This window comes from Centroberyx gerrardi, chromosome 15, assembly GCF_048128805.1.
Source record: "Centroberyx gerrardi isolate f3 chromosome 15, fCenGer3.hap1.cur.20231027, whole genome shotgun sequence".
NCBI lineage: Eukaryota > Metazoa > Chordata > Actinopteri > Beryciformes > Berycidae > Centroberyx > Centroberyx gerrardi.
In genome coordinates this window covers 959974-984386 of record NC_136011.1, presented here as the reverse complement: position 1 = coordinate 984386, position 24413 = coordinate 959974, and the positions used below count along the sequence as shown (strand labels likewise).

At 43.2% G+C, this 24413-nt stretch overlaps 1 protein-coding gene across 2 annotated transcripts in view; it reads left to right on the top strand.

Moving 5' to 3' along the window:
- Window positions 1–3189, top strand: part of LOC139915205 (neurotrypsin) — a 44824-nt gene extending 41635 nt beyond the window's left edge. For both annotated transcript variants that reach the window (XM_078288888.1, XM_071903728.2), the window contains one exon: window positions 2048–3189. In XM_078288888.1, coding sequence (XP_078145014.1) covers window positions 2048–2367 — 320 coding nt within the window. In that variant the 3' untranslated portion in view covers window positions 2368–3189. The remainder of the gene's footprint in view (window positions 1–2047) is intronic.
- Window positions 3190–24413: the final 21224 nt, after the last annotated feature.

The following is a 24413-nucleotide window of genomic DNA, read 5'->3' as shown; positions in this document are numbered from 1 at the left end:
TAAGTCTCTGTCACATAAACTGAGAGACCTCTGCTCAAACGGACTTATAACACTAACCGCTTACTTATCAGACTTTCAAACAAAGAAGAAAATGTCCAATGACTTCGATATAGAAGAGGAACAACAGTTCTTTACCCAGTTCTTAGCCTACTGTTACTAAGCAAAACACCCAAACTGATGCATTCTGAAATCTGACAGGAATGATACTAAGTAATACATGTACGGCGCTTGGAGAGTGAGAAACCTGGCGACAGTGCCAGCCCGGAAACAAAGCGTCAAATCCACGGACTGCTCCCGGAAAACGGGGTTGTCTGCTCTCTCTAACACTATACATGTAAATTATTTCCCATACCTCCACTCTTTGTAGAGATGCGGCCGGCACAGCGGTCGGCTTCAGGAAGGTAATCGTCTGAGGAGAAAGTTCACTACGCAGCCAGACTGCATGGAAGGATATAATGGAGGAGTTGACATCCAGCGATTAGCCACAACCTCTCTCGATCAGGCAGGTAGTTAGTGAAAAGTCACAGTTGTATTCTGCGATGATGCCCTCTCACGGAGTCTTACAGGCTTCTCTCTGTTGAACAATCCAGGAAGAGCACTCACTCTAACCATTTTTTAAATATCGGCGCTAGGGAGAGAAGCTACAACAGCTAGGTAACAGACCAAAAACTGAAATGGTAATGTTAGGTCCCAATGGAGCACTTCAGCAGAGCTATTTCAGTTTGTGTGACCTATGCGTGGCAGTGTAGGGGTGGGGGAGATTCACATGAACGCATGCATGAAAACAACGGCTGTAGTGAAGATTTGTGCTAAATGTATCGGTCTTTTCCACTTACTGTGCGATTGCTTGGCTTTTGTACGATGTATGGACAAATTTTATGGTCTTTTTTTTGCTCTTTTTGGAACTCTGAAGAACCTGACCCTACTGACTTCAGCTGTTTTGGAGAAGGCTGCTACGGAGTTGTGCTGACCACAACTTCACCTGTGTTTCAACTGGCATGAGGGTGAACAGATAATGACAGAATTTTCGTTTTTGGGACAACTATTGCTTTAATGGTGTTAGTATTCCTCATTCAAACCAAGGGATAGGCTACTGTTACCCAACAAGCACAGTTCCTGTATGGGCCCACGGCGCGTGTGTTTTCAGTTCAATTCATTTCAATTCAATGCGATGCACTGAAGCATTGCTAGGTGAGCTTAGCTAGTGTGACATCAGTTAAATTACTTAATTCCACTAACATTATTTAAAGGATAAATTCATAGATTTTATATTATTATATATAATTTGTCTCTTACATACCTGTAGTACTTGGACCCACAGAGAATATTGGATCCCGAGTCAGCTGTCGGTAGAAACGGCGAGCTGTTGCTAGCTTCTTGCTGCTAATAATGAATCCAAACAGGGTTTGTCAAAATATCTCCAAAAAAGTCAGTCTGTGAAAACGTTACGGCGACCAACTGACATTTATATTCACAACCCAAAAAGCAGCAGCACTGCACCATTTCCACTTAGTGGATAGTCTTCTACCAAACTCTACATGTTCCATGTGCAAATGTTGCAATCTGACTTGATCATCCTCAAGACTAGATCACACCACCAGTAACGCACTTTCACCCCTTAGCAGTCTGTACTGTGGCACACAAAAATACTTTGGTGATTTCCTGATTAGTGAAAGTGTGCGTAATGGTGGAATTATGTCATGTTTAGTCTCAACTCTCCTGTGGAGCCTATAAATGGCTTTGTTTTTTTTAGAGATTTTGACATACCCCATTTGGACTCATTGTTAGCAGCAAGAGGCTAAAAACCAGGAGCTCGCCGTTTCAACCGACAGCTGACTCGGGAGCCAATATTCTCTGCAGGTCCAAGTACTATGCTACTTACTTACTACTTTTAAAATTGATTTGCACTACCAACTACTTCCCTCCAATATTTTGCAATAACCTTTTTATTTCAGCATTCAATATTTGCATTTCTGTTGTATGCATTCTACTTATGTATTTTGCACTGCTTTCATGTTAATGGCTTGATTTCCTGTTTTGCTATCAGACTCAGAGTACTCCCGAACCCTGCTGCAGGCCTGGGTTCCCCTCTTGCCGTCTTGGAAGTGTAAAAAGCGCTATGGCGAACGCTTCACCAGCCGCATGCTGTGTGCTGGAAGCCTGTCAGAGCGTCGGCGCGTGGACAGTTGCCAGGGTGACAGTGGGGGCCCACTGGTGTGCCAGGGGGAGGGGGGACATTGGGTATTGACAGGGGTCATCTCCTGGGGTCATGGCTGCGGCGACCCCTCATTCCCTGGGGTGTACACACGAGTTAGCAGATTCCTGCGATGGATTGACCAGGTCATCAACAAACCCTACAAGAACTAATGATCCCACCACTGGATCACCAGTGTCATTAAGTGACTTAAGGGCTGGTGGGATTGGGTGTGGGGGAAAGAGGAAGCCTGCTAGCTGTTGTTTGCTTGTCTTGCCTCCATGTTCCAAACATGAGTCTCATTACAGAGACTGCCAATGTGAATGACGTTGCACTAAAATGCATGCCATACAATCACACTGGGTCACCTGTAAATAATAGTTTCATGCAAGAGGCCAAAGAACGTGAAAAATGGTGGACCAATGGCAGTAATGGGAAAAATCAGGTAGCGTATTGAAGAATGATGTGTCTTATTGGGTACAGTGTTGTGTTTGTACATACAGATTTACTTAGCTTTACTTATGGTAATGTTTCATCAACATTCCAAGTGTGCATGCATCTTCACGTCTTCACAAGCCTAATTAACCTCACAGGTCAAACTGTTATTCATGTAATGAGCATAACAATAGATGAAAAGATGACCATACCTGGATTTACATTGGCGCTAAATATCTGATTAAGTCTTTGCAACATACATCTGATCTTCCCATTGCTGTCAAAATAGAAACTACATGGATGTTTTTTGTTTATTCAGTTAAGACAGCAGTGAAAAGCTATTATGTAAATGCAACCTAAGAGATGAGGTTAATAATAAGAGGCTAAGGCTAATAAGACAGGGAAAAGTCCATTGACAGTTTTTGTACACATGGCTCAAAGAGGCTTGCGGAAAATGATGTCTGTATCTGTCAGTTTGATTTCAGATTATCATGGACTTCTCCCAAGCTCCACTTGTAAACGCTTTTTATCAGTATTATAATTCAATATGTCATGCCAAACTGTGTGCAAGTGTGCTATCATTTTTCATACAGTACCCACAGTTTACAGGTATTTTTTTTCTAAGTTCTGTGCCCAATTTTGCAGTGTAATTGCCACTGGCCAATGTAACCTTCATATCATTCCTATTTATTTGAAAGAAAGACACACCCATCCATATTGACTATCAATGTCGGCTGTATCTATGTAAGTAGTATTCATTATAACATGGTCACATTCCACTATGAGTCTTGAAATACAAACAATGCTGAAACCAGACATGCTACAGAGATATTCAATGCAGTGTGTCGCAGCTTCAGGACAACAATATCTTGAAACTCCTGACACTCATGAACAAACTTTTAGCGTTTTCGATTAAACCGGCTGGGTCTCCGTGATTTGTGCCGAATTGTAACCAATTGTAAAGCATTTTACAGATTCATTAAGAATGAATGCTAGGGTATTAGGACACTATTGGCTGTTATGGAGCACAGACAGACCTAACTAGCATGTCAAATCAGCCTGAGGAGAGCATGACCAGCATAACAGCACAAGCGCTGTTCTGATCATGTGATTGGTCGGGAGTTGTTGGAGTTTTATGGATACTGTCGTAGGTGTCAAGGAAACATATGTATCTGACAATAAAATATGGGTCCACTTGTAACTGTCACCGGTACACGCCGAGACTGGCCCTGGTAGGCGGAGTCAGCACTTGATATGCAGCGGCGTTCGGCAGTTGACCCACTCCAACCACCTGGTTCATGCAGGATGCAGAACGCTTGCGTATCGACCGCATAGCGTAGCCCACTTCCTTTCGGTGCCCATGTTAACGGATTAGTAATAGGTTTCATATCGTACAATAATTTTGGAATAAGACGAATGCATATCGGATCATAAATTAGATCTACTTGTGTGATCAATCAAGGGGCTATTATGGTTCACATTATATAGGCCTAACAGTGCCTAATAGCTATTATGGCCAGTGTTGGGGGTAACGTGTTACAAAGTAACGCGTTAGAGTAATCAGATTACTTTTTTGTGGTAACGAGTAACTTAACGTGTTAGTTTTTCAATTTATGTAATCAGTTATTAGTTACTTTATCAAACTTATATTTCGCTACTTTTATTTTTCTTTCAAATGGTTAAATGTTTAGTTAATGCAAATTGTTTTTTAAATTATGGTATTAGGCTACACTACATGATGTTATTCAAAGCAGACTATAGGCAACTGTAGGCTGGCGGTGCAGTGGAGGCTTGTAAGTTACGACCGACTCGCTTTCAGAATGAACACAACAATAAACTGCAGAACTTGGAAATATTCACATTACTTTGAACTGATCAAAGAGAAGGGTAGGAACATTAGTTAAGTTTAGCTTTCACATCAAACCTGAAGATTTGAATTGAAAGCGCTTGTGAGCGCAGTCTGACGTTTATTTTGAGACCAGACAGGATCAGTTAAGGCTCTGTTGATCACCGGGTGAAGTTAGTTTGAAGTTTGATATTCACCAGTTGATGCACATTTTAACATCAATAGCTCCATGTCGATAGCATAATTTTTCTCATATTAGGCTTTTTTATAGAGAGGAACACAGAGCCAATGTTTCACAGTGTTGATAAAGTCAAAATCACCTACGGTTGTGATGCAGTGACAGCAGAAAGGCATCCAGTCGGTCCAAGCCCCACTGAGTATTTACTGTGAAGAAGAGGAATGAAGTTTGAGGAAGTACATTGTGCATGCGCGAAACGTTCAACTCGTTTGTAGTCAGTGGCGGTGTTTTCCTTGCACCAGCATCAACAGATTTCGAAGAAAATAGGAAGAGAGAAAATCTGCACTTTTGGTATCCATACGTTGTCTGACTTTATCGACTTTTAGCAAGTTGCGTAACACACTTTTTTTTTTTTTAAAGATATGTTTATTGATTTTTGCTTTACACTTTACAGAACACACAAGTGCATGTTACAAGCAAAAACGTATATGTACTGAACTATTTAGCTGGCTCAGGAGTGTTCACCAATATGGGGTGTCGGATCAGGACACGGAGACTGGACTTCGATGCATAGAACTTTACTGAAGGTTTAAGGCATCAGGTACATAGGCACAACAATTGCTTATAGTCTCTCCATCCTATCCATCGGCATGCCACAATGCAGGGATGTGATGGTGGGTTTGTGTGTGGTCTAAAACAGGAGTGTAATTGTCATTACTAATGGAATTAAACAAGGAATGCACGAGAATTACTATCCAAATAGTAATAAGGTAATCAGCATGAAAAACATATAAAACTCTACATAACGATATAACTACTATAACTACTATATAACTCTCAGTAGTTAGCAGTGAGGGAGAAGTCCACACAACATGGATGCATCTCTCATTAAAATACTGGGTGTGCAACATGAAGGCTAACAAATTCCACATAGCTTAGTTATTAAACTTAACAAGGCTCTCTAACCATAGCTGAGACTAGCGCAAGCAAACACCAAGCAACAAACAGGCAATGTGGGTCCAACTCAATATAATCATCTCCTTAACATCAATTTAACCTTACACCAATTTCCATAACAGTTAACTGACACATTCTACTTACATTTGGTCATCTACGCACACAACAGGTAAGGTTTACTCGGTTTTAAGTCCTTGAGGTGACCATCTGAAGAGGCTGTCTGCTGCGTGGCACGGGGGATTTTCAGAGCCTGCCTGGGCTGGGGTTGCTATGGCAATTAATTGGCTCGTTAACGGGTGCACTGCCAGAGCCTTTTCTACAGTATATGTAAACATAAATAGGACAAAATAAAATAAGAATGAAACAAAATTGAATGATATGAAAAACAAAACTCAGCTCAGCACGTATACCACTTTGTTTGGACATGAAACGCCGCTGTCGATGGAGATGTGAGGGAAAGGGGAAGTGGAAGGGAAGTAACGATCCATCGACCTCCGGATCTCTGGCCCAGAAGCAGCTGCCTTCGCTCACCGCTACACTGCGGCGTCCGTGGCCCCCCGCAGCGCTTATCTACCTACTTAAGGTGCCTACCGCACCGCGGTTGATGGCGCTTTTGTAGGGAAAACGAGTGTTTGTGCTGTTACATGGAGCTCTCTCTCACTGTTTCATTGTCTTCGGTTCTTATTAAAGACACTGGGCGGTATTCAATAGCGGATTGGGAAAGGGCCAAATAAGGCCTTGTGTGAAATGCCGCTGCTGGAGATATGAAAGAAAATGGACTTGGAAAGTTCAACTCCTGTCTGTGGCCACAGTCATTTTTTCTTTTTCTTTCTTTTCTTTTTGACTTAATTGATTTATTTATTATTACTTTGATATTATTTATTGATCATTTTACTTTCCAAATAAAATGATTCTTCCCCTATTGCAAATGCAGGCTAATGTTGTCCTTCCATGACTTTTCCTACAGTATTTGGACATGAAACGCCGCTGTTGATGGAGATGTGAAAGAAAATGGACTTGGAACAAACGGCGAGCGGCGCGGTGCGCCCGTTGGCGTGCTGTGCACACTGCGCACAGCGCCGAGCGCTCTGCAGATAGGTGTTTATAAGCAGTAGTGAACGCGGGGACGCCGCTTGGCGCATGGAATGCGGGCAGCCAATGAGGGCTTGTGTGCTGGCTGACGTACATTGTGACCTCTGCAGGTACGTGGAGGATTCCAAGCGGCCTGTGGACAGCCTGCACAATCCACACAGCCAAGCCAGCACCTGTATTTTCAATGGCTGCTGAGGCCACTGGGCGTTGACATTTCCAAAGAAAATGATTCTTCCCCTACTGCAAATGCAGGCTAACGCTACTGTCCTTCCATGACTTTTCCTACAGTATTTGGACATGAAACGCCACTGTTGATGGAGATGTGAGGGAAGAAAAAAAAAAAAAAACTGGACTTGGAAAGTTCAACTGCTGTCTGTTGTGGCAATAATTTTTAATGATTTACTGATTTACTGAATTTGATGCCAAATCATGCTTGTGTGCTCTAAGCACCCGGAAAAACCTGGTATTCCGGCTTTTTGCACGCTTGTGTCAATTGACCTATTCCTTTCCAAGTAAGTTGACAGCCTCTGTGCCTTCTACATTAAGGAGGCAAATAGGCTGAAATGGATTTATATCTGTAGAGTTTTTCTCTTTGGGAATTAGAATCCCTCCTGCTCTGCGCCATGATCTAGGAATAAACTGCTTTTTCCATGCTAGCTTCATTAATTCCATAGATATCTCAATACATCTGGTGCACTTTTGTATACCCGGTACGGGATACCATTAGGCCCTGGGGTTGGTGAAGCCCTTGCATGACTTACCACCCTTTCCACCTCAGTCCACTTTGGTGGGCTGTCATCTATTTGATAGTCTATTGCCCCAATGGGGGGGATATCTGGGGGCAGCCCTAGTTCTCTACCCCTCTCCCTATCTGTATGCACCTTTTCTAAGTGGTCTTCTAGCTCCTGTCGTGTTGCTTTCATGCTGCCACTCTTGCCCTTACTAAATAGCATCTTAACAAATTTGTATGGATCTTTATAAAATGCAATCCTAGCTCGTTCTTTCCTTCTTCTATTTTTCCTAAGATTTTCTGCTCTCCTTAATGCTGCTAACTGATTCCCTAGTGCTGTCTGAAGGACATTGATGCCCTCTTTCTCGCCATCGCTAGCCTTCCTCCATTGCCTCCTAAGCTGCCTCCTTTCTTGGATGATTCTAACAATCTCCTGCTGTCGCCTAGACTTAACTGGTTCTGCAACTACTTTCTTCCTTTTCTCATAAATACCAAACCTTGCTACCCCGTAATCATAAATAATATCTGACAGTTTCTCTAGCTTCCTCTCTGCTGTTCCTCTAAGTTTATCAAGAATCCCTATCAAATCTGTGTTAACACCTTCCCATTCCCTCTTCTCAGCAGCCCGAGGCCATCTTACTCAAGGTTTTAGCCCACTACCCTTCTCTTTCTTTGGCTGGGTGACCTCACTGCTCTCCTCACTTGGAACTTCAGTGCTATTGTCTGCCTCCTCAATGACAGGGATACTGATATCCTGCAAACTTTGGTTTGTTACCTGCCACTGACTTGACTGACTTCTTCGGAAGTACTGGTCAATGCGGGGTCCCTGACCACCGTCTCTCGAGCACTTCTTCCTCCCTTGGTGTATTCTGAGGCCCTTGCTAGTAGTTATCTTTTCCCAGCCACAACAACACACCTGACACTTCTTTCTCTCTGCATCTGAACTGGTTTCCATTGTAGTGCTCTCCCTACTCATAGTCATGTCCATTCCAGGGTCTGTAGCCGTAGTCCCTGCCTGTGAGTCTTCTTCCACCCCTGCTCTTGCAGACTCTACGGGTATTATTCTTGTGTTCCAAGTAAAATGATAAATAAATAATAACAAAAAGTCCAAAGAAAAAAGCGAAAAAACAGAAAAAAAACAACTGTGACAACAGACAGGAGTTGAACTTTCCAAGTCCAGTTCTTTTTTTTTCCTTCTCACATCTCCATCAACAGCGGCAGTTGATGTCCAAATACTGTAGGAAAAGCCATGGAAGGACAACAACATTAGCCTGTATTTGCAATAGGGGAAGAATCATTTTATTTGGAAAGTAAAATGATCAATAAATAATATCAAAATAATAATAATAATACTAAATTAATTAATTAAACGCACAGTATGTAATTTCTGCTGCTAGAGGTCTCTCAATCAAAACAATAACAAAAGACGTAGTTTGATGACGTCGTGAAGTAGAGTTTTTTTTACGGGGACAGCTTCCGCCAGTGCCTGAATTGGACCAAAAAAGGTGCCAGTACCCTAATTCAGCAGTTGCATGACATGAGCATCGCATGTGTCTTGAACATATTTATATTTATACGCATATCTTGGTAATATATCCCACTTCAAATGTATTTATGCATTTCATTACATACAAATATAATATTGCATATATGCTACAATAAAACCAACTGAAAATGAAACAAGACTGCAGTCAGTTTAGCTGCAAAACAACTAGTCCTAACCTACCTTGCCATTTAAAAAAAAATCAAGAGAAAAATGTGCTGGGTTAGTGCTGTAATAATATCAGAGAAAGATTACATCAGAGAAAGATTACATACTTACAAGCATACAGAAGACTGATGCAAATAGACAGAGGCCAATATTGTCTTTATATAACTGACGGGCAGAGCTGTCTGTGCTTTTTGGAGGTAGTGGCAACAAAGCAATATTTACCTTTTGTTGTTGACAGTCATGATATAAGAAAACTAGCATTATGTAACTTGTTACGTACATTTATTCCTCCTTGGCGCAATAACATAGCTTTCATTTGTGCTTGCACATCCTCTATTTTCTTTTCTCTCTCTATTGGCACCTGACCAGTAGTGTTGATTGGACATATTGGCGTTTGATTACCATGAATTTCTTCATGATTGACACTTTAACGGCCCTACTCTGCTCCATCAGATCAAGTCAAGAGGCAATGGCATCACTCTGCTCACAATATAAATGTATTTATTTTTTCTACACAATTAATATCATTCCATTGTCGTTTTGCCCACAAAGTCCTGCATCAGAATGTAAGCCATTATATTCTTTACAATCTGCCTTTGCGGGGCAAAACGTCAGTAGAATGGTTTTAATATTGCAGAACACATAATTACAAGAGGCTATTTAATTTAGGGCCAGAGTGACACCTCTTCACTTGATCTATGCAGCTTTGTTTTCGGCTGCAGTTTGTCCCCGTGTGTGAGCGGAGCGCTGCCTTCAGTCTGTAGGATGCTGTCTGCTTAAATGAAGTTAGGGGGTAAAGGGGATATGACGCCATTGACAGGCAACCAAATGAAATGCACCGTTACCTTGAATAAAATTACGGATTTCTCTGGGTTTGAACATTGTTGGAAACATTTGGGATAATGTAAGTACACAACTCAACAAAATATATAGCATAGGTCTAGTCGTTTTTAGATATTTTAATGCGGAAATGTTACATATACCTTTAAGTCAAAAAAAAAGAAAAAGAAAAAATGTGTCTGAGCGACTCCGCTCTCTAGCGTCTCCTTTTCACACTGCCTGTCATATCATACAATTACTCTCCAACACAAATTCAATAAATGACGAAATAAATGACTGAATAAATACAACAGTAAATCAGTAAATCAGTAAAAATTATTGCGACAACAGACAGCAGTTGAACTTTCCAAGTCCAGTTTTATTTTTTTGGTTTTTTTTCCCCCTCACATCTCCATCAACAGTGGCGTTTCATGTCCAAATACTGTAGGAAAAGTCATGGAAGGACAGTAGCGTTAGCCTGCATTCGCAGTAGGGGAAGAATCATTTTTTTGGAAATGTCAACGCCCAGTGGCCTCAGCAGCCATTGAAAATACAGGTGCTGGCTTGGCTGTGTGGATTGTGCAGGCTGTCCACAGGCCGCTTGGAATCCTCCACGTACCTGCAGAGGTCAGAACCAAAGACAACGAGTAAGGCTGCCAGTGTCTATCTTACATTTCAGGCATAATGGAGAAGCACATGATTTGAATTTAGAAAGACGATTGGGAGTGTACTCTGTAATATCTTTTGTCAGATTACAAATTGTTATTTTCTTTGCACTGTCCCAAATGTCGTCCCACTCTGTCATCTCTAGATCCAGTTCCCTTTCCCAGGTCATTTCCAGTCCCTGAGCACTGACAGAGTAGTCCCTCTAGTGTCATGTAAGACACTAATTGATGTGTCCCCCGAAAGACCTGGTTCTCTATATGTGAGATATATAGATAGATAGATAGATAGATAGATAGATAGATATACATCAGAGAGCAGTTATGTTTTTTTCCTTAAAAAGTCGAAAAAGCGAAAAAGATCTTTTCTGGATATATTATATTTCTGTACAATCTGCTTGAAAGCCATACTAACGCCATTGTCAAAGAGATCTCTAAAGGAGGAAATACCCTTAGAGGCCCAGTGTTTGAAGCCTGTGTCTAAAACACCTGGTAAAAAGTCAGGATAGTCAATGATTGGAGTAAGTACGGATGTTAGTCCGGATGTTCCTTCAATACACCGCACCATTCTCCAGGCTTTAACTGTATTAACTGTTATTGAATTATCACAACACTCCTTGACCGATTTTAAATTATTAAGAAAAAGCAAATTAACAAGAGGACATTTGGATTGAGAGGCTTCGATATCAAGCCAGACTGAAGAGATGTCATTTTGGACCCAATCAGCTATGTAATGTAGGTGGGCACTAAGTTCATATTTTTTAATGTTTGGGAGATCTAAACCACCCATATCACTTTAGTAGCTGCAACAAGGCCATCTTAATACAGGGTCTTCGTGTACACCAAATAAGAGCTGAACAGCCATTCAATTTTTTAACAATTAATTAATTTAACTATTTATTTTGTGAGTGAGTACAATGGTACGGAGCCCGGGAGTGGCCATCGGGAGAAAAATAATTTATGTCGTGGCCACGATTTACTGGAACGTGCGTACGATATGCAATTCGAGCTCTCGTTTTCTTTTTTCATGCGCATGAGATACATTTCGTTCCCTCGATCTGGTTAAAATGAGCCCTCATTTTGGTTTATTTGTGCGCACGAGATACAATTCGTTCCCTTGATTTCCTCTTTATGTGCGCACGAATTGCCAAAACGTGCCCTCGAAATAGTGATATCGTGCTCTCGATATATAATACATGCGCTCTTCACGAGCTTATAAAGAGTCACATAGAGTGCACATATTGGTGATTATTTTTAAATGTGGCGTCGCCCTGGGTGTGTTGGAGCCACCTGATTGTATTTACATGGCCTGAAGGTTAAGTGGCTAAATATGTTGCAATATTTGGGGGATATGCCTATTCAGTTTAAACAGACAATGGATATTAACATACCAAATCCTTACTAGGCATATCTGCAATACCTAAAAGGTACCTTTTAAGTAGCATTTTTTCCTAAAATACACAGTTTAACGAAATCGAGGGAATGAATTGTATCTTGTGCGCACGAATGAACTAAATCATGCGCATGTTACAGTAAATCGTGGATTCGATATAACTTTTTTTCTCTCCCAATAGCCACTCCCGGGCTCCATACAATGGGAATCATTTGTATCGGATATACCAAACGAGGAAGAACATTCATTTTCAGAAGTGAGATTTGGCCCAACCAGGATATGGGAAGAAAGAAAAAAGAAAAAGAACCTAACACTGTGCAAACTTGACCGTTATTCCATGTTTACACATTTAAACTAAAGTGTTGGAAATACACTGGTTAAACATCTAGGCTAAAACCTGGTTAAATAGGGTTGAAAAGTGAAAGTTTAGTAGACATCTACATCATATCTTAGCTGTTGGTTGGACGTCATCTAAACATATATATAGCCATTGAAATGACGTGGAAACAATGTCCAAGCTGTAGACGTCTACTAAACTTTCACTTTTCAACCCTATCTAGACGGCTATGGACCATTTAGACGTGTTTTAAATGGCTAATCAACCTAAAATTGCTCAGTGGGCTAGGTCCCATAGGCTTTCCTAATGATTTGCTAATCACAAGTCACAACTCTGGCTGAGAAAAATCCTAAACATAAACGTGACTGCTTTGATATGTGAGACTCTGTGAAGAAAGGGAGAAAGTGAAGATGAACGATATAAAGTTAAAGCAATATTCCACTTAGTTTTAATAGGGGGGTTATTCGGCACTTAACCACCATGAAAACCATAATATAAATGACTCATCAAGATCGGATGCAGCAGGGATGAGTTTGTAGTGTTTGGACTTCACCTCCCATTCATTTGAATGAGGCCACGAAAATAGCCTGACACCTAACATAACACATAATAACATAATTTCGGCAAATAGCATTTTTATTGATGGAAGAGAACATAGCAGAGAGATACCATTTAGGAGAGATAGTTCCTGTTTAGGAGACCAGACTATTACCGCAGACTATTATCTAAATATACATAAATGAAAAGTTGCAGGCTCTTCTCTGGATTTGCTGACACTTATTATGAGCCAGTGTCTCCGCGATATTGCCTTGATGAAAACAATGAAGCTAAAACATGTGTGCGTAATAACTGTCGCGACAGTGGAGAGGTGTGTGCGGGGCTTCTCTATATTTAACCGTACCTTCACCGGGGGCCTCATTTATAAAACTGTGTGTGGATTCCACACTAAAAGGTTACGTGCGCACAAAAGAGGAAAAGTACATATGTACAAAAATAATCAGATTTATAAAACCATGCGTGGGGGGCGCAATGGAGGAGTAACACGCGTTTCCTGATAGCTCCAACAAATTAATATTTTAAATATACAAAAACACATCTATACCCACCCCCAAAGTTTTTTTGAAACGCAATTAACATTAAGAACTAAATATACGCGATTCAGAGAGAAAAACTCAACATGGTGAAGCCTAGAAACAAGAAAAATGAACAAAGCGAACAAGGCCCGGACCAAGCACCGTGCTCGCTTGACCAAGAGATGCCTGCCGAGACAAATGAGGAAGAGGATCCTCCCAACAGAGCAGTGTTAGCTGCCAATGCATCACAGCACTACGGAGTGAAGTGGCCCAGGTCAAGAGCGACATATGTGCTACCATCGACAGCCGTATCAAAAATCTATATGCAGAATTAAGAGAAGAAATAGCTACGGCTAAAGAAGATCTACAAATGTCCATTTCAACGCTTGAGACGACATCGACTTCACATAGCAACACTATCAAGGAGATCGAAAATCAGCCACTTTTCACTCAGATAGTGTCAGTACACTACAACATCAGGTGACTCGTCTCAATTCAGAAATGGAGAAACTCGCTCAGAAATGTGAAGATCTGGAAGGCCGTTCAAGACGGAATAACATCAGGATAACAGGAATACCCGAGGGGAAAGAAGGACCCAATCCAAGAGACTTTATTGCCCAGATACTGCGGGAGGCACTCTCCCTGGAGGAGAAACCACTCATCAATAGAGCCCATAGGACCCTCCGACAGCGGCCTGGACCTCATGAACCACCTCGACCCTTCGTCCTACGTCTACACTACTACCACACTCTGGAAGACATCTTGCGCAAAGCTGCAGCGATAAAAAACCTCCAATACCAAGGCAAAAAGATACAAATCTTCCCCAACTATCCACCAACCATCGCAAAACTGAGCGCACTCTTCAGCAGAACCAGGGAACTACTACGAGGCCAACCCAGCGTCAGATACTTATGTCACTCCTGGTGACATACGAAGGCGCACAGACTTCATTCACAGATCCCCAAAAAGCCCAGGACTACGGAGAACGCCTCTCCGGATCACGTTCAGACACGACAACACAAGACGAACCATAATTGAGCAGTGAGATGCAATACTGTGGCTGATGGGACTCAAAGTTTGAAGCTAAAGTTAGCAGATAGCTTACTAGCTAAGTTAACTCAATGAGAATGTAAACATTAGCTGCAAGGCGACAGCACATATGGTGTAGAATATGGTAAGATCCAACCTCTCATTTGTTTATTTGAAACGTTCTTTAGGTTGCCAATTGACTTGGCTGATATAATGTTATACAGTTGTTTTTGTTAATCATACTAAAATTGTCGAGCTATTTAAGCTGCAGAAGTAACAGAGGTTGTTAACAGTTGCTTTACAGGGAAGCTACTTAAGTTCAGTCTTAATTTGTTTTCTTCCCATAGTGAGCTCACGCCATACCTATTTTAGTATTGGCTAGAAATATTGTTTTTGTTATTATTGTTGTTAATTCTATTATCTTTCTAAATGCAGGAATTGGGAGGTTACTTAAGGAGGGACAGGTTAGGTTGGGAGGATCACTTAGATGGGTTGGGAGGGTTACTCACTCAGAAATTGACTTATTTGATTCAGGACAGTGTAAAGACTCTATGTGACATGCAATACAGATGCAAAACAATATAAGTGATCAATCTAGAGATAGCAAGAGAGGTTTAATATTCACGAGCTGGAATACTAGAGGAATTAATAATCCAGTCAAAAGAGGCAAAGTTCTGGCCCATTTGAAATCATTGAACTCAGATATAAGGTTTCTACAAGAAACGCACCTGAAAAATGACTCCCATAACAGGCTTAGAACAAGATGGATAAAGGATATATATCACTCAACTTTTTCCACGAAAACAAGAGGTACAGCAATTCTAATAAGAAAAGGAATGCCTGACTTCAGGTATGGCGACAGACTAAGGCAGACGCGTGGAGAGAAGCTCTGAGCACGATTCCATATTTTTATACATACAAACGCTACAAGTAACAAAACTGTGAACTTGTTCAACTGCAGCGAGATAATTTAAGATAACAAGTCGTTTCATCAATGTCGGGCAGGCAAAAAGCGACGTCGCAAAAAGGGAAGACCGCCTCCGACTCTACCAAGCTAGCTAACGCCGGCAACGGAATACCAATGGAGTCAGATGAGGACATGACGCTTTCCATCTCTGGGCTAAAATCTGAACTGGAGAAAAACCGAGCAGCTATCATGTCCGAGATTCAAGCTTCACTCTCGCCTATAAATCTGTCACTGGATACGGTGTGTAAAAAGCTTGAAGCCTATGAACCGCGTATCACTGAAATGGAAGTTTGCCTGTGTGATCACAACGACAGGCTGGAACGCTTAGAAAAGCAGGTGGATAAGCTCCAGAGTGACAACAAGGAGTTATTGGCGAAGACGGAGGACCTTGAAAACAGATCTCGCCGAAATAATTTGCGCGTCATTGGTCTGCCGGAGGGATGCGAGGGGCGAGCAACTGTCGCCTTCATGTCAAAGCTTTTTGTTGACCTGCTACAGGATGGCTCGTTTACCAATCCACCCGAGCTGGACAGAGCACACAGAACCTTGAGAGCTAAACCTGCGGGAGAGAGACCCAGACCCATTATCGTGCGTTTCCTGCGTTTCCAACAGAAAGAGCAAGTCCTCGCAATTGCAAGGAAAAAAGGACAGCTCATGTATCAGGGACATAAGATTTTCATCTTTCCGGATCTGAGCAACGCACTAGCTAAAGAGCGAGCCACATTCAACTTTGTCAAGGCCAGACTACACCAAAAGGCCGTCAAGTTTTCTCTCCGCTACCCCGCTGTGCTTTGGGTCACTCATCAACAAGTGGAATATAAATTCAACAATGCAGAGGACGCAGAGCGTTTCTTCAATTAAAGAGGGACGATACCTAGTTGTAATAGGAGAAATACATAATACTTCTTTGACCCTAGTAAACTTATATGCCCCAAATATAGATAACCCTTCATTTTTTTTAAAAGTCTTTGCATTAATACCAGATATATCCTAAACGAATTTGATAATAGGAGGAGACTTTAACACTACTTTAGATCCATAGCTCGACAGATCCTCTACCAGAAGAATCCCAAGAAATAACTCAAGTGAATTCCTGAATACATTCCTTAAAAATACAAATATTTCAGACATATGGCGGACTATGAACCCTTCCGGCAGGGATTATTCATTCTTCTCCTCAGTACATAATTCATATAGTAGAATTGATTATTTCTTAGTTGATGCAAAGTTGATACCCTTCACTACAAATGTTTAGTATCATAACATTGGGATTTCAGGCCACAGCCCCCTCACCTTTTCACTATATCTAGAAGATATTACTACACCACATAGGACCTGGAGATTAAATCCCCAATTATTAGCTGAAAATGAATTCTGTAAATATCTGAAGTCCCAAATTAACCAATATTTTGAAACAAATGATACCCCAGAGACCACTCCTTCCACTTTGTGGGAGGCCTTTAAAGCCTTTCTGAGAGGCTGTGTGATATCATTTGAAGCTGCAAGAAAGAAAAATAATAAAACTAAAATAGAAAATTTAGAAAAACAGATCCAACAACTAGATAGGGAAAACGCTCTCACTCCCTCTTCTAATTTATATAGGAGAATAGCAAATTTGAAATATGAATATAATCAGATACTCTCAACAAAAATAAGCAAAGCATTTCTATACACCAAACAAAAATACTTTGAATTCGGAGACAAACCACACAAACTACTAGCACGACAATTTAGGAAAATAGAGAATGACCGAACGATACATAAGATTAAGAGTAACAATGGAATTACATTGACGGAACCCAAAGACATAAATTATAGGTTTCTACAATTTTTTTCTGGCTTATACACATCAAAGGGCACCACAGAATCTTCAATTATGAATGAATTTCTTGATAAATGTAATCTTCCGAAACTAAGTGAAGAAGAATGTGAAGACCTCAATTCTGAACTCAATATCACAGAAATTCAAAAAGCCATTACGTCTCTTAAGAATGGGAAGGCCCCAGGCCCAGATGGGCTTCCAAGCGAATTATACAAGAAATTCAACAACATTCTTTCACCGTACTTACACAGAATGCAGTATTTCCCACGGAATTCGAATGTATTTGTGGTGGTAGGTGGGTTGGCAACGGGGTGGGGTGGGGTGGGGGGTTTGAGTGCCTTTTTATTCTTGTATTCTCTTATATTGTCAATATATAGGCTAATATCAATAAAGGATCCCATTACCTGGATGGCTGAAAAATTATCTAATGTACTCCATTTTAAATAGTTCCATTTGTCAAACAAATAACTAACCTGTATATATCTACAGTACTTTGTGTCAAAGATAACATAACTTAAAAATATAAACAGTGCTACACTGTTCTGTTTGTTGTTGCTTTTGTCTACAAGGTGAAGAATAGAAATGAGACCTCTTTTACAGAGAAATCTGATTTTCTGCCCCTCTGCCCTGCTGCATCTCTCTGTGCTGTCAATTTCACCTGTATCTTTACATCGTTACATTACAGCCTTTGACATTATTATCTGCTCTGTTTTACTGCTCAGCAGCTCCTCTGGTCCAGACTGTCCTGCTCCTCCTCAGGACGAGTCCTTTTCCTTCTTTGAAAATATTTTTCAATATTAATCTGGATTGAGGGAGCAAACATTCAGAGTCAGAGTTAAAAAGTTATTATTAACGTTATCAGTCAGTAGCAGCTAGGTTATACAGCGTGCTAATCTCAGAAACTCAGCTGTATTCCGAGTAACGTTAACTGTTAGTTCTTCTTTTCAGGAATTCAGTCGGCCGTCTTCTTGGCATGGAAAAAAAATATCCCTCACACGTGTGCAGTGGGAGGCAAACAGACGGGTCCGGTGAGAGAGCGAGTGAGCGAGAGAGAGAGAGAGAGACAGAGACCGAGCAACAGAGAGAGAGAGAGGGGGAGCAACAGAGAGAGCAAGAGAGAGAGAGAGAGAGAGAGAGACCGAGCAACAGAGAGAGAGAGGGGAGCAACAGAGAGAGCAAGCGAGAGAGAGAGACAGAGACAGAGACCGAGTAACAGAGATAGACAGAAAGAGAGAGAGCGAGAGAGAGAGATCGCGTGGAGCAATTAGGGGCTGAGCGAATCAATGCGCTACACGCAGTTCTACGATTAAATAGAGAAAAAAAAGACAATTTGTGGCAGTCAGTGCTGATATTGTTGCGGCCCGCCACAAAGTTTTCTATGTGTGGGAAACCCTGGAGGGGTAGAGCGAGGGGAGATTGTCCACTAGTTAATCGATCGCGGATGGCGTCGTTCTCTCGGACGGATAAAAAAAAAATGCTAAAATGGGTCGCCAAATATACTTTGGCGGCCGTTAATATACCTGGGCGGCCCGCCCAAGTAAAGTCTATGTGTGGGAAACACTGGAATGTACACACAGGCCCAATCAGATGGCATTCTACCACTAACCTTAACTGAAGCAACAATCACAATGATCTACAAAAAAGGAAAAGATGCACAAGAAGTAGGTTCATATCGCCCAATCTCTCTTTTGAACTTAGACGGAAAGCTCTTTGCTAAAATTTTAGCCAATAGATTGAGCCCTTTAATAAATAAATTAGTCCACACGGATCAAACGGGCTTCATACCCAATAGAAATTCTACCTTTAATCTAAGACGTCTTTTTAATATTATGTACACAAAACGGGAGAGAAATGAAGATCTGGTCATACTTACGCTTGATGCTGAAAAAGCATTCGACCAGATTGAATGGTCATATTTATTTGAGGTCCTCCAGAGATTTAACTTCGGGGATAATTTTCTAGCATGGATTAAACTTCTTTATAAGTACCCAACAGAACAAATTCTTACAAATCAGACGCTATCCCCTCCCTTTAAATTATTCAGAGGGACAAGGCAAGGCTGCCCTCTATCTGCGTTAATATTTGCACTAGCCATAGAACCACTTGCCTGTAGTAATAGATTCTCAGTCTATTACACAGTCTATGTACCTGTATGTTAGGTGCTCCACTAGGGGGCACTGCAGTTCATGTATGCAGGGGTGCTTGGGAGGTGAAGAATAAATCGGGGCTCATTCTAGCTTTGAGCATTCAACATGACGTGACGTGTTACGTGGTTTTGTCCAACACAACATGGTATCAGAAGTGGCTTAATTTAAACTAAAAGCGGATCCACAAAGAACGTGCACTTACGAGCTGGTAACACCAACTAACCACGCAACAGGCGAGTGAGTAGCCTAGTAACAGGCGAGACATTTATTAGCATAGACGAAGATATGCTAAAGCTACCATAGATGCGCTAGTGTTACGTATTGTAGGTGTGGTTACAAGACGAGGAACCAGCAGTTTACTTTCCTTATATACCTGCCACTCAGTGAGTTTCGGTATGTCTACGGATCCACCACAAGCAAGCCATCAGGCTTTTTTCCAGATCTCCCCACCCTCGGATTTCGACTTCACTCGCCCAGAGGAATGGCCGCTTTGGTTGAGCAGATTCGAACGATTTCGCCAGGCATCAGGCTTGGATACACAGTCGCAGGAGAAGCAAGTTAACACTCTACTGTACACAATGGGGCCAGAGGCAGAGTCTATTATCAGATGCAGGGATATCACGGCTGCCCAGCTGAAGGATTATGATACCGTCAAAACGCAACTTTCCAACCATTTCATCCCCCGGCGCAACTTGATCTTTGAGCGCGCCAGATTCCACAAGCGAGTCCAAGAGAGGGGTGAGTCCATTGATAGCTTCATCAAGGCATTATATGAGCTGATTGAACATTGTGAGTATGGGCCAATACGTGACAAGCTCATTAGGGATAGGTTGGTTGTTGGTCTCAGAGAAGCTAAGTTATCTGAAAAATTGCAAATGGATCCAGGCCTTACACTGGAGAGGGCAAAAACACTGTCTCTTCAAAATGAGGCTGTTAAGAAACAGCAAAGCCTTCTTCAAAATGAAAGCCAAATTGAGCAGGCGGTGGACGCTGTAGCAGTAAAGGGAAATCCATTTAAAAATGCTAGCACCCTGAGATCACACCCTACTGATTACGACATCAAGGCTGGGATGAGTCAGAAATTCCAAACTCAAACTTCAAGGCAATGTGGGTGGTGTGGCAGGAGCTCACACAATAGACAATCATGCCCCGCAAAAGAGGCAACCTGCAGGAACTGCCAGAAGAAGGGTCATTTTGCTGCGGTCTGCAGGTCCCGCCCGGTACTCTCAGAGGTGTCACAGGACCCCGACGATGAAATTGCATTCCTTGGCTTTCTCGAGGTTGACGCTGAGGAGCCGTGGGTTACAGATGTCAGCCTGGGTGGTCATAACATTCAGTTTAAGTTAGACACAGGTGCCGATGTCACTGTAATATCTGATTCACTCTATCAGTGTCTACAAACAGAGCCCCTGCAGCACACAACAAAACCACTTTACGGCCCTAGTCGAATCAAACTGGATGTAAGGGGAAAGTTCACAGCCAACATAAAAGTGGGCCGACAATCTTCAAAGCAGACCATCTACGTGGTCCGTGGCCTCTGCACAGCCCTTTTAGGCCGCCCTGCCATTACTGCCCTGGGCCTGGTTAAGAGAGCCGACATCAGCAGCATTAACTCCTCCTCCTGCAGTGTGGAACAGGCGGCTAAAAGACACTTCCCTGGGCTCTTTGAGGGCATAGGCAAACTTGAAGGGGAGTACCACATTGTCCTCAGTCCCGATGCTAAACCCTTTGCCTTGACTACTCCGAGGCGAGTTTCTCTCCCCCTCATGGGCAGAGTCAAAGAGGAACTTCTCAGGATGGAGGAGCTGGGCATCATCTCACGCATTGAGCAGCCCACTGATTGGTGTGCTGGAATGGTGGTGGTCCCCAATGGAACAGAAAAAGTGAGGATCTGCGTTGATCTCACCAACCTGAATGAAAATGTCTGCCGCGAGCTCCACATCCTGCCATGTGTTGAATACACACTCGGCCAGCTGAAGGACGCCAAGATCTTCACAAAGCTTGATGCAAAGTCAGGCTTCTGGCAGATTCCTCTCTCTCCTGAGTCGATGCTCCTGACTACCTTTATCACCCCCTTTGGGCGCTTTTGCTTCCGGAGATTGCCCTTTGGGATCTCTTCGGCTCCAGAACACTTCCAGCGGCGCATGTCCCAGCTCCTGGAGGGTCTGGAGGGTGTTGTATGCCAGATGGATGACATCCTTGTATTTGCTGCAACCCAGGAACAGCACGATGCACGGCTCATGGCTGTCCTGGACAGGCTGCATCGAGCGGGTCTCACCCTGAACGTGAAGTGTGAGTTCTCAAAGACCGAGGTCAAGTTCCTTGGACAGATCATTGACGGCAGCGGAGTCAGGCCCGACCCTGATAAAGTCAGGGCCCTCATGCTGATGGCAGAACCAAAGAACGTTCCAGAAGTCCGCTGCTTCATGGGCCTTGTCACCCACCTGGGGAAATATATCCCTAGCCTGGCAGAGAAAAGTAAGCCGCTTAGAGACCTCCTGAGCAAGGAGACTGCCTGGTACTGGGGGCCTCAACAATGCCAAGCCTTCAATGACATAAAGAACGAGCTGACAACCCCACCAGGCTTGGCGCTGTATGACCCTTCCAATGAGACTAAGGTTTCTGCGGATGCCTCCTCTTATGGCCTGGGGGCAGTCCTCCTCCAACGACGACAAGAATCCGACTAGCGCCCCATCGCATACGTTTCCTGGGCCCTCTCTCCCACCGAGCAGCGTTACGCTCAAATCAAAAAGGAGGCTCTGGCCATAACATGGGCCTGTGAACGCTTTAAGGACTTCATACTGGGGTTAACGATCCAGGTGGAAACTGACCACAAGCCACTCCTTGCCCTCCTAAAGACCAAACACCTCGATGAGTTGTCTCCCCGCATACTGCGGTTCAGAATGAGACTCATGAGGTTTCACTTCTCTATCGCACACGTCCCGGGTAAAAGTCTGGCCACTGCAGACGTGCTCTCCAGGGCGCCAGTTACTCCCTCTCGCGCACCCGAGGATAACGCAGAAGAGCAGCAGGTCGAAGGGTACATAAACTCCGTACTCACTTCACTGCCCATCACAGAGGGGCGCCTCACAGAACTGAGACAAGCACAACAGGCAGACGAGCTGTTAAGACAGGTGGTGCAATACTGTCTTAAAGGATGGCCGGAGGACATTAAGCGAGACAACGCCCTTAAGACATACTGGGCCGTCTCTGGAGACCTCACAATAGCCCAGGGCCTGCTACTTAAAGGAACTAGGCTAGTCATCCCTGCGTCGATGCAAAACGACATCTTGGACAAACTCCACACTGGCCACCAAGGCATCACAAAATGCAGGGAAAGAGCCAGGTGTTCTGTTTGGTGGCCAGGACTTAGTAGGCAGCTACAAGAGACTGTTGAAAAATGCCAGAGTTGCTCACAATACAGACTGCAACCTCCAGAGCCTCTCCTCCCTGGGGAGACCCCCAATGGCCCATGGCAGAAAGTTGGGGCGGATCTCTTCCAACTGGATAACTCCATGTACCTTGTCATGTTTGATTATTTCTCAAGGTTCATTGAGATCGCCAAACTACTGTCAACGACTTCGCAAGCAGTTGTCGAGCGCATCAAGTCCTGGTTTGCCCGCCAGGGTGTCCCCCTGCAGGTAATAATAGACAATGGACCCCAGTTCTCCTCCGACACCTTCCGACTGTTTGCAAAGGCCTGGGGCTTCACACATGTGACCTCCAGCCCCCTGTACCCCCAGAGCAATGGCGCAGCAGAACGCGCCGTACGTACAGCCAAACAACTCCTCAGGAAATCACCTGACCCTTACCTGGCACTACTTGCCTACCGCTCCACACCCCTTGCCAGTGGCTACTGCCCATCAGAGCTCCTCCAAGGAAGACGACTCCGCACGACGGTGCCAACTCATCCGTCGCTCCTCACACCAGCCTGGCCTGACCTAGCTGCATTCTCGAAGGTAGACCAGCAGGCCAAGTGGAAGCAGAAGGCTCACTTCGATGCTCGCCACAAAGCCAAACCCCTCCCAGCCCTAAACCCGGGGGACACTGTCTGGGTGCGTGACTCTAAACAAAAAGGGACCGTGCATCAGTGGGCACACACACCTCGGTCCTACTATGTGCGAGTGCAAGGCCGCACAGTAAGGCGTAATCGCAGAGACCTCACACTCACTCAGCCAGACAACGAGGACCTAACAGATCCTGCCATCCCAGACCCACCTGGACAGCTAGACCCACCAGGACAGCTGGGAGTTGCTCCCTCGAGGGCAGCGGCGCCTCCAACTTCTCCACGTCGGTACCCTGAGAGGGTGCGCCGCCCCCCACCATACTTAATGGACTTCCACATTAACAGTACCTAACACTGAAGGGTCTCTTGTGGGCAGAATAATCCCGTAGACCCTCAGCCACAGGTTCAGGTAGTCCACCCTGACCTGTATATGTTCCGTCACCATTGTTGGAATATAGGTTTGTTTGAAGAAAAAAAAAAAGAAACATGTTATGAAAGAGTTCTGTTGTTTCAAAGAAAGGGAGATGTAGTAATAGCTTCTCAGTCTATTACACAGTCTATGTACCTGTATGTTAGGTGCTCCACTAGGGGGCACTGTAGTTCATGCAGGGGTGCTTGGGAGGTGAAGAATAAATCGGGACTCATTCTAGCTTTGAGCATTCAACATGACATGACGTGTTACGTGGTTTTGTCCAACACAACATTGCCCAGAGTATTCGATTAGACCCCCAAATCTATGGCTACGACACAAAAGAAACAACAAACAAAATATCATTATATGCAGACGATATTCTTCTGTATATAACAAAACCACAAACTACTATACCTACAATCTTAGAAAAAATTGACCTATTTGGTACATTTTCAGGATACAGTATTAATTGGAATAAAAGTATATTGATGCCAGTCCATTCTATCCCTCCAAATACCTTAGAACATTTTCCATTTAAGATATCCACAGACAAATTCACTTATCTAGGGATTGAGGTTACGAAACATCACTCCTCTCTTTCCC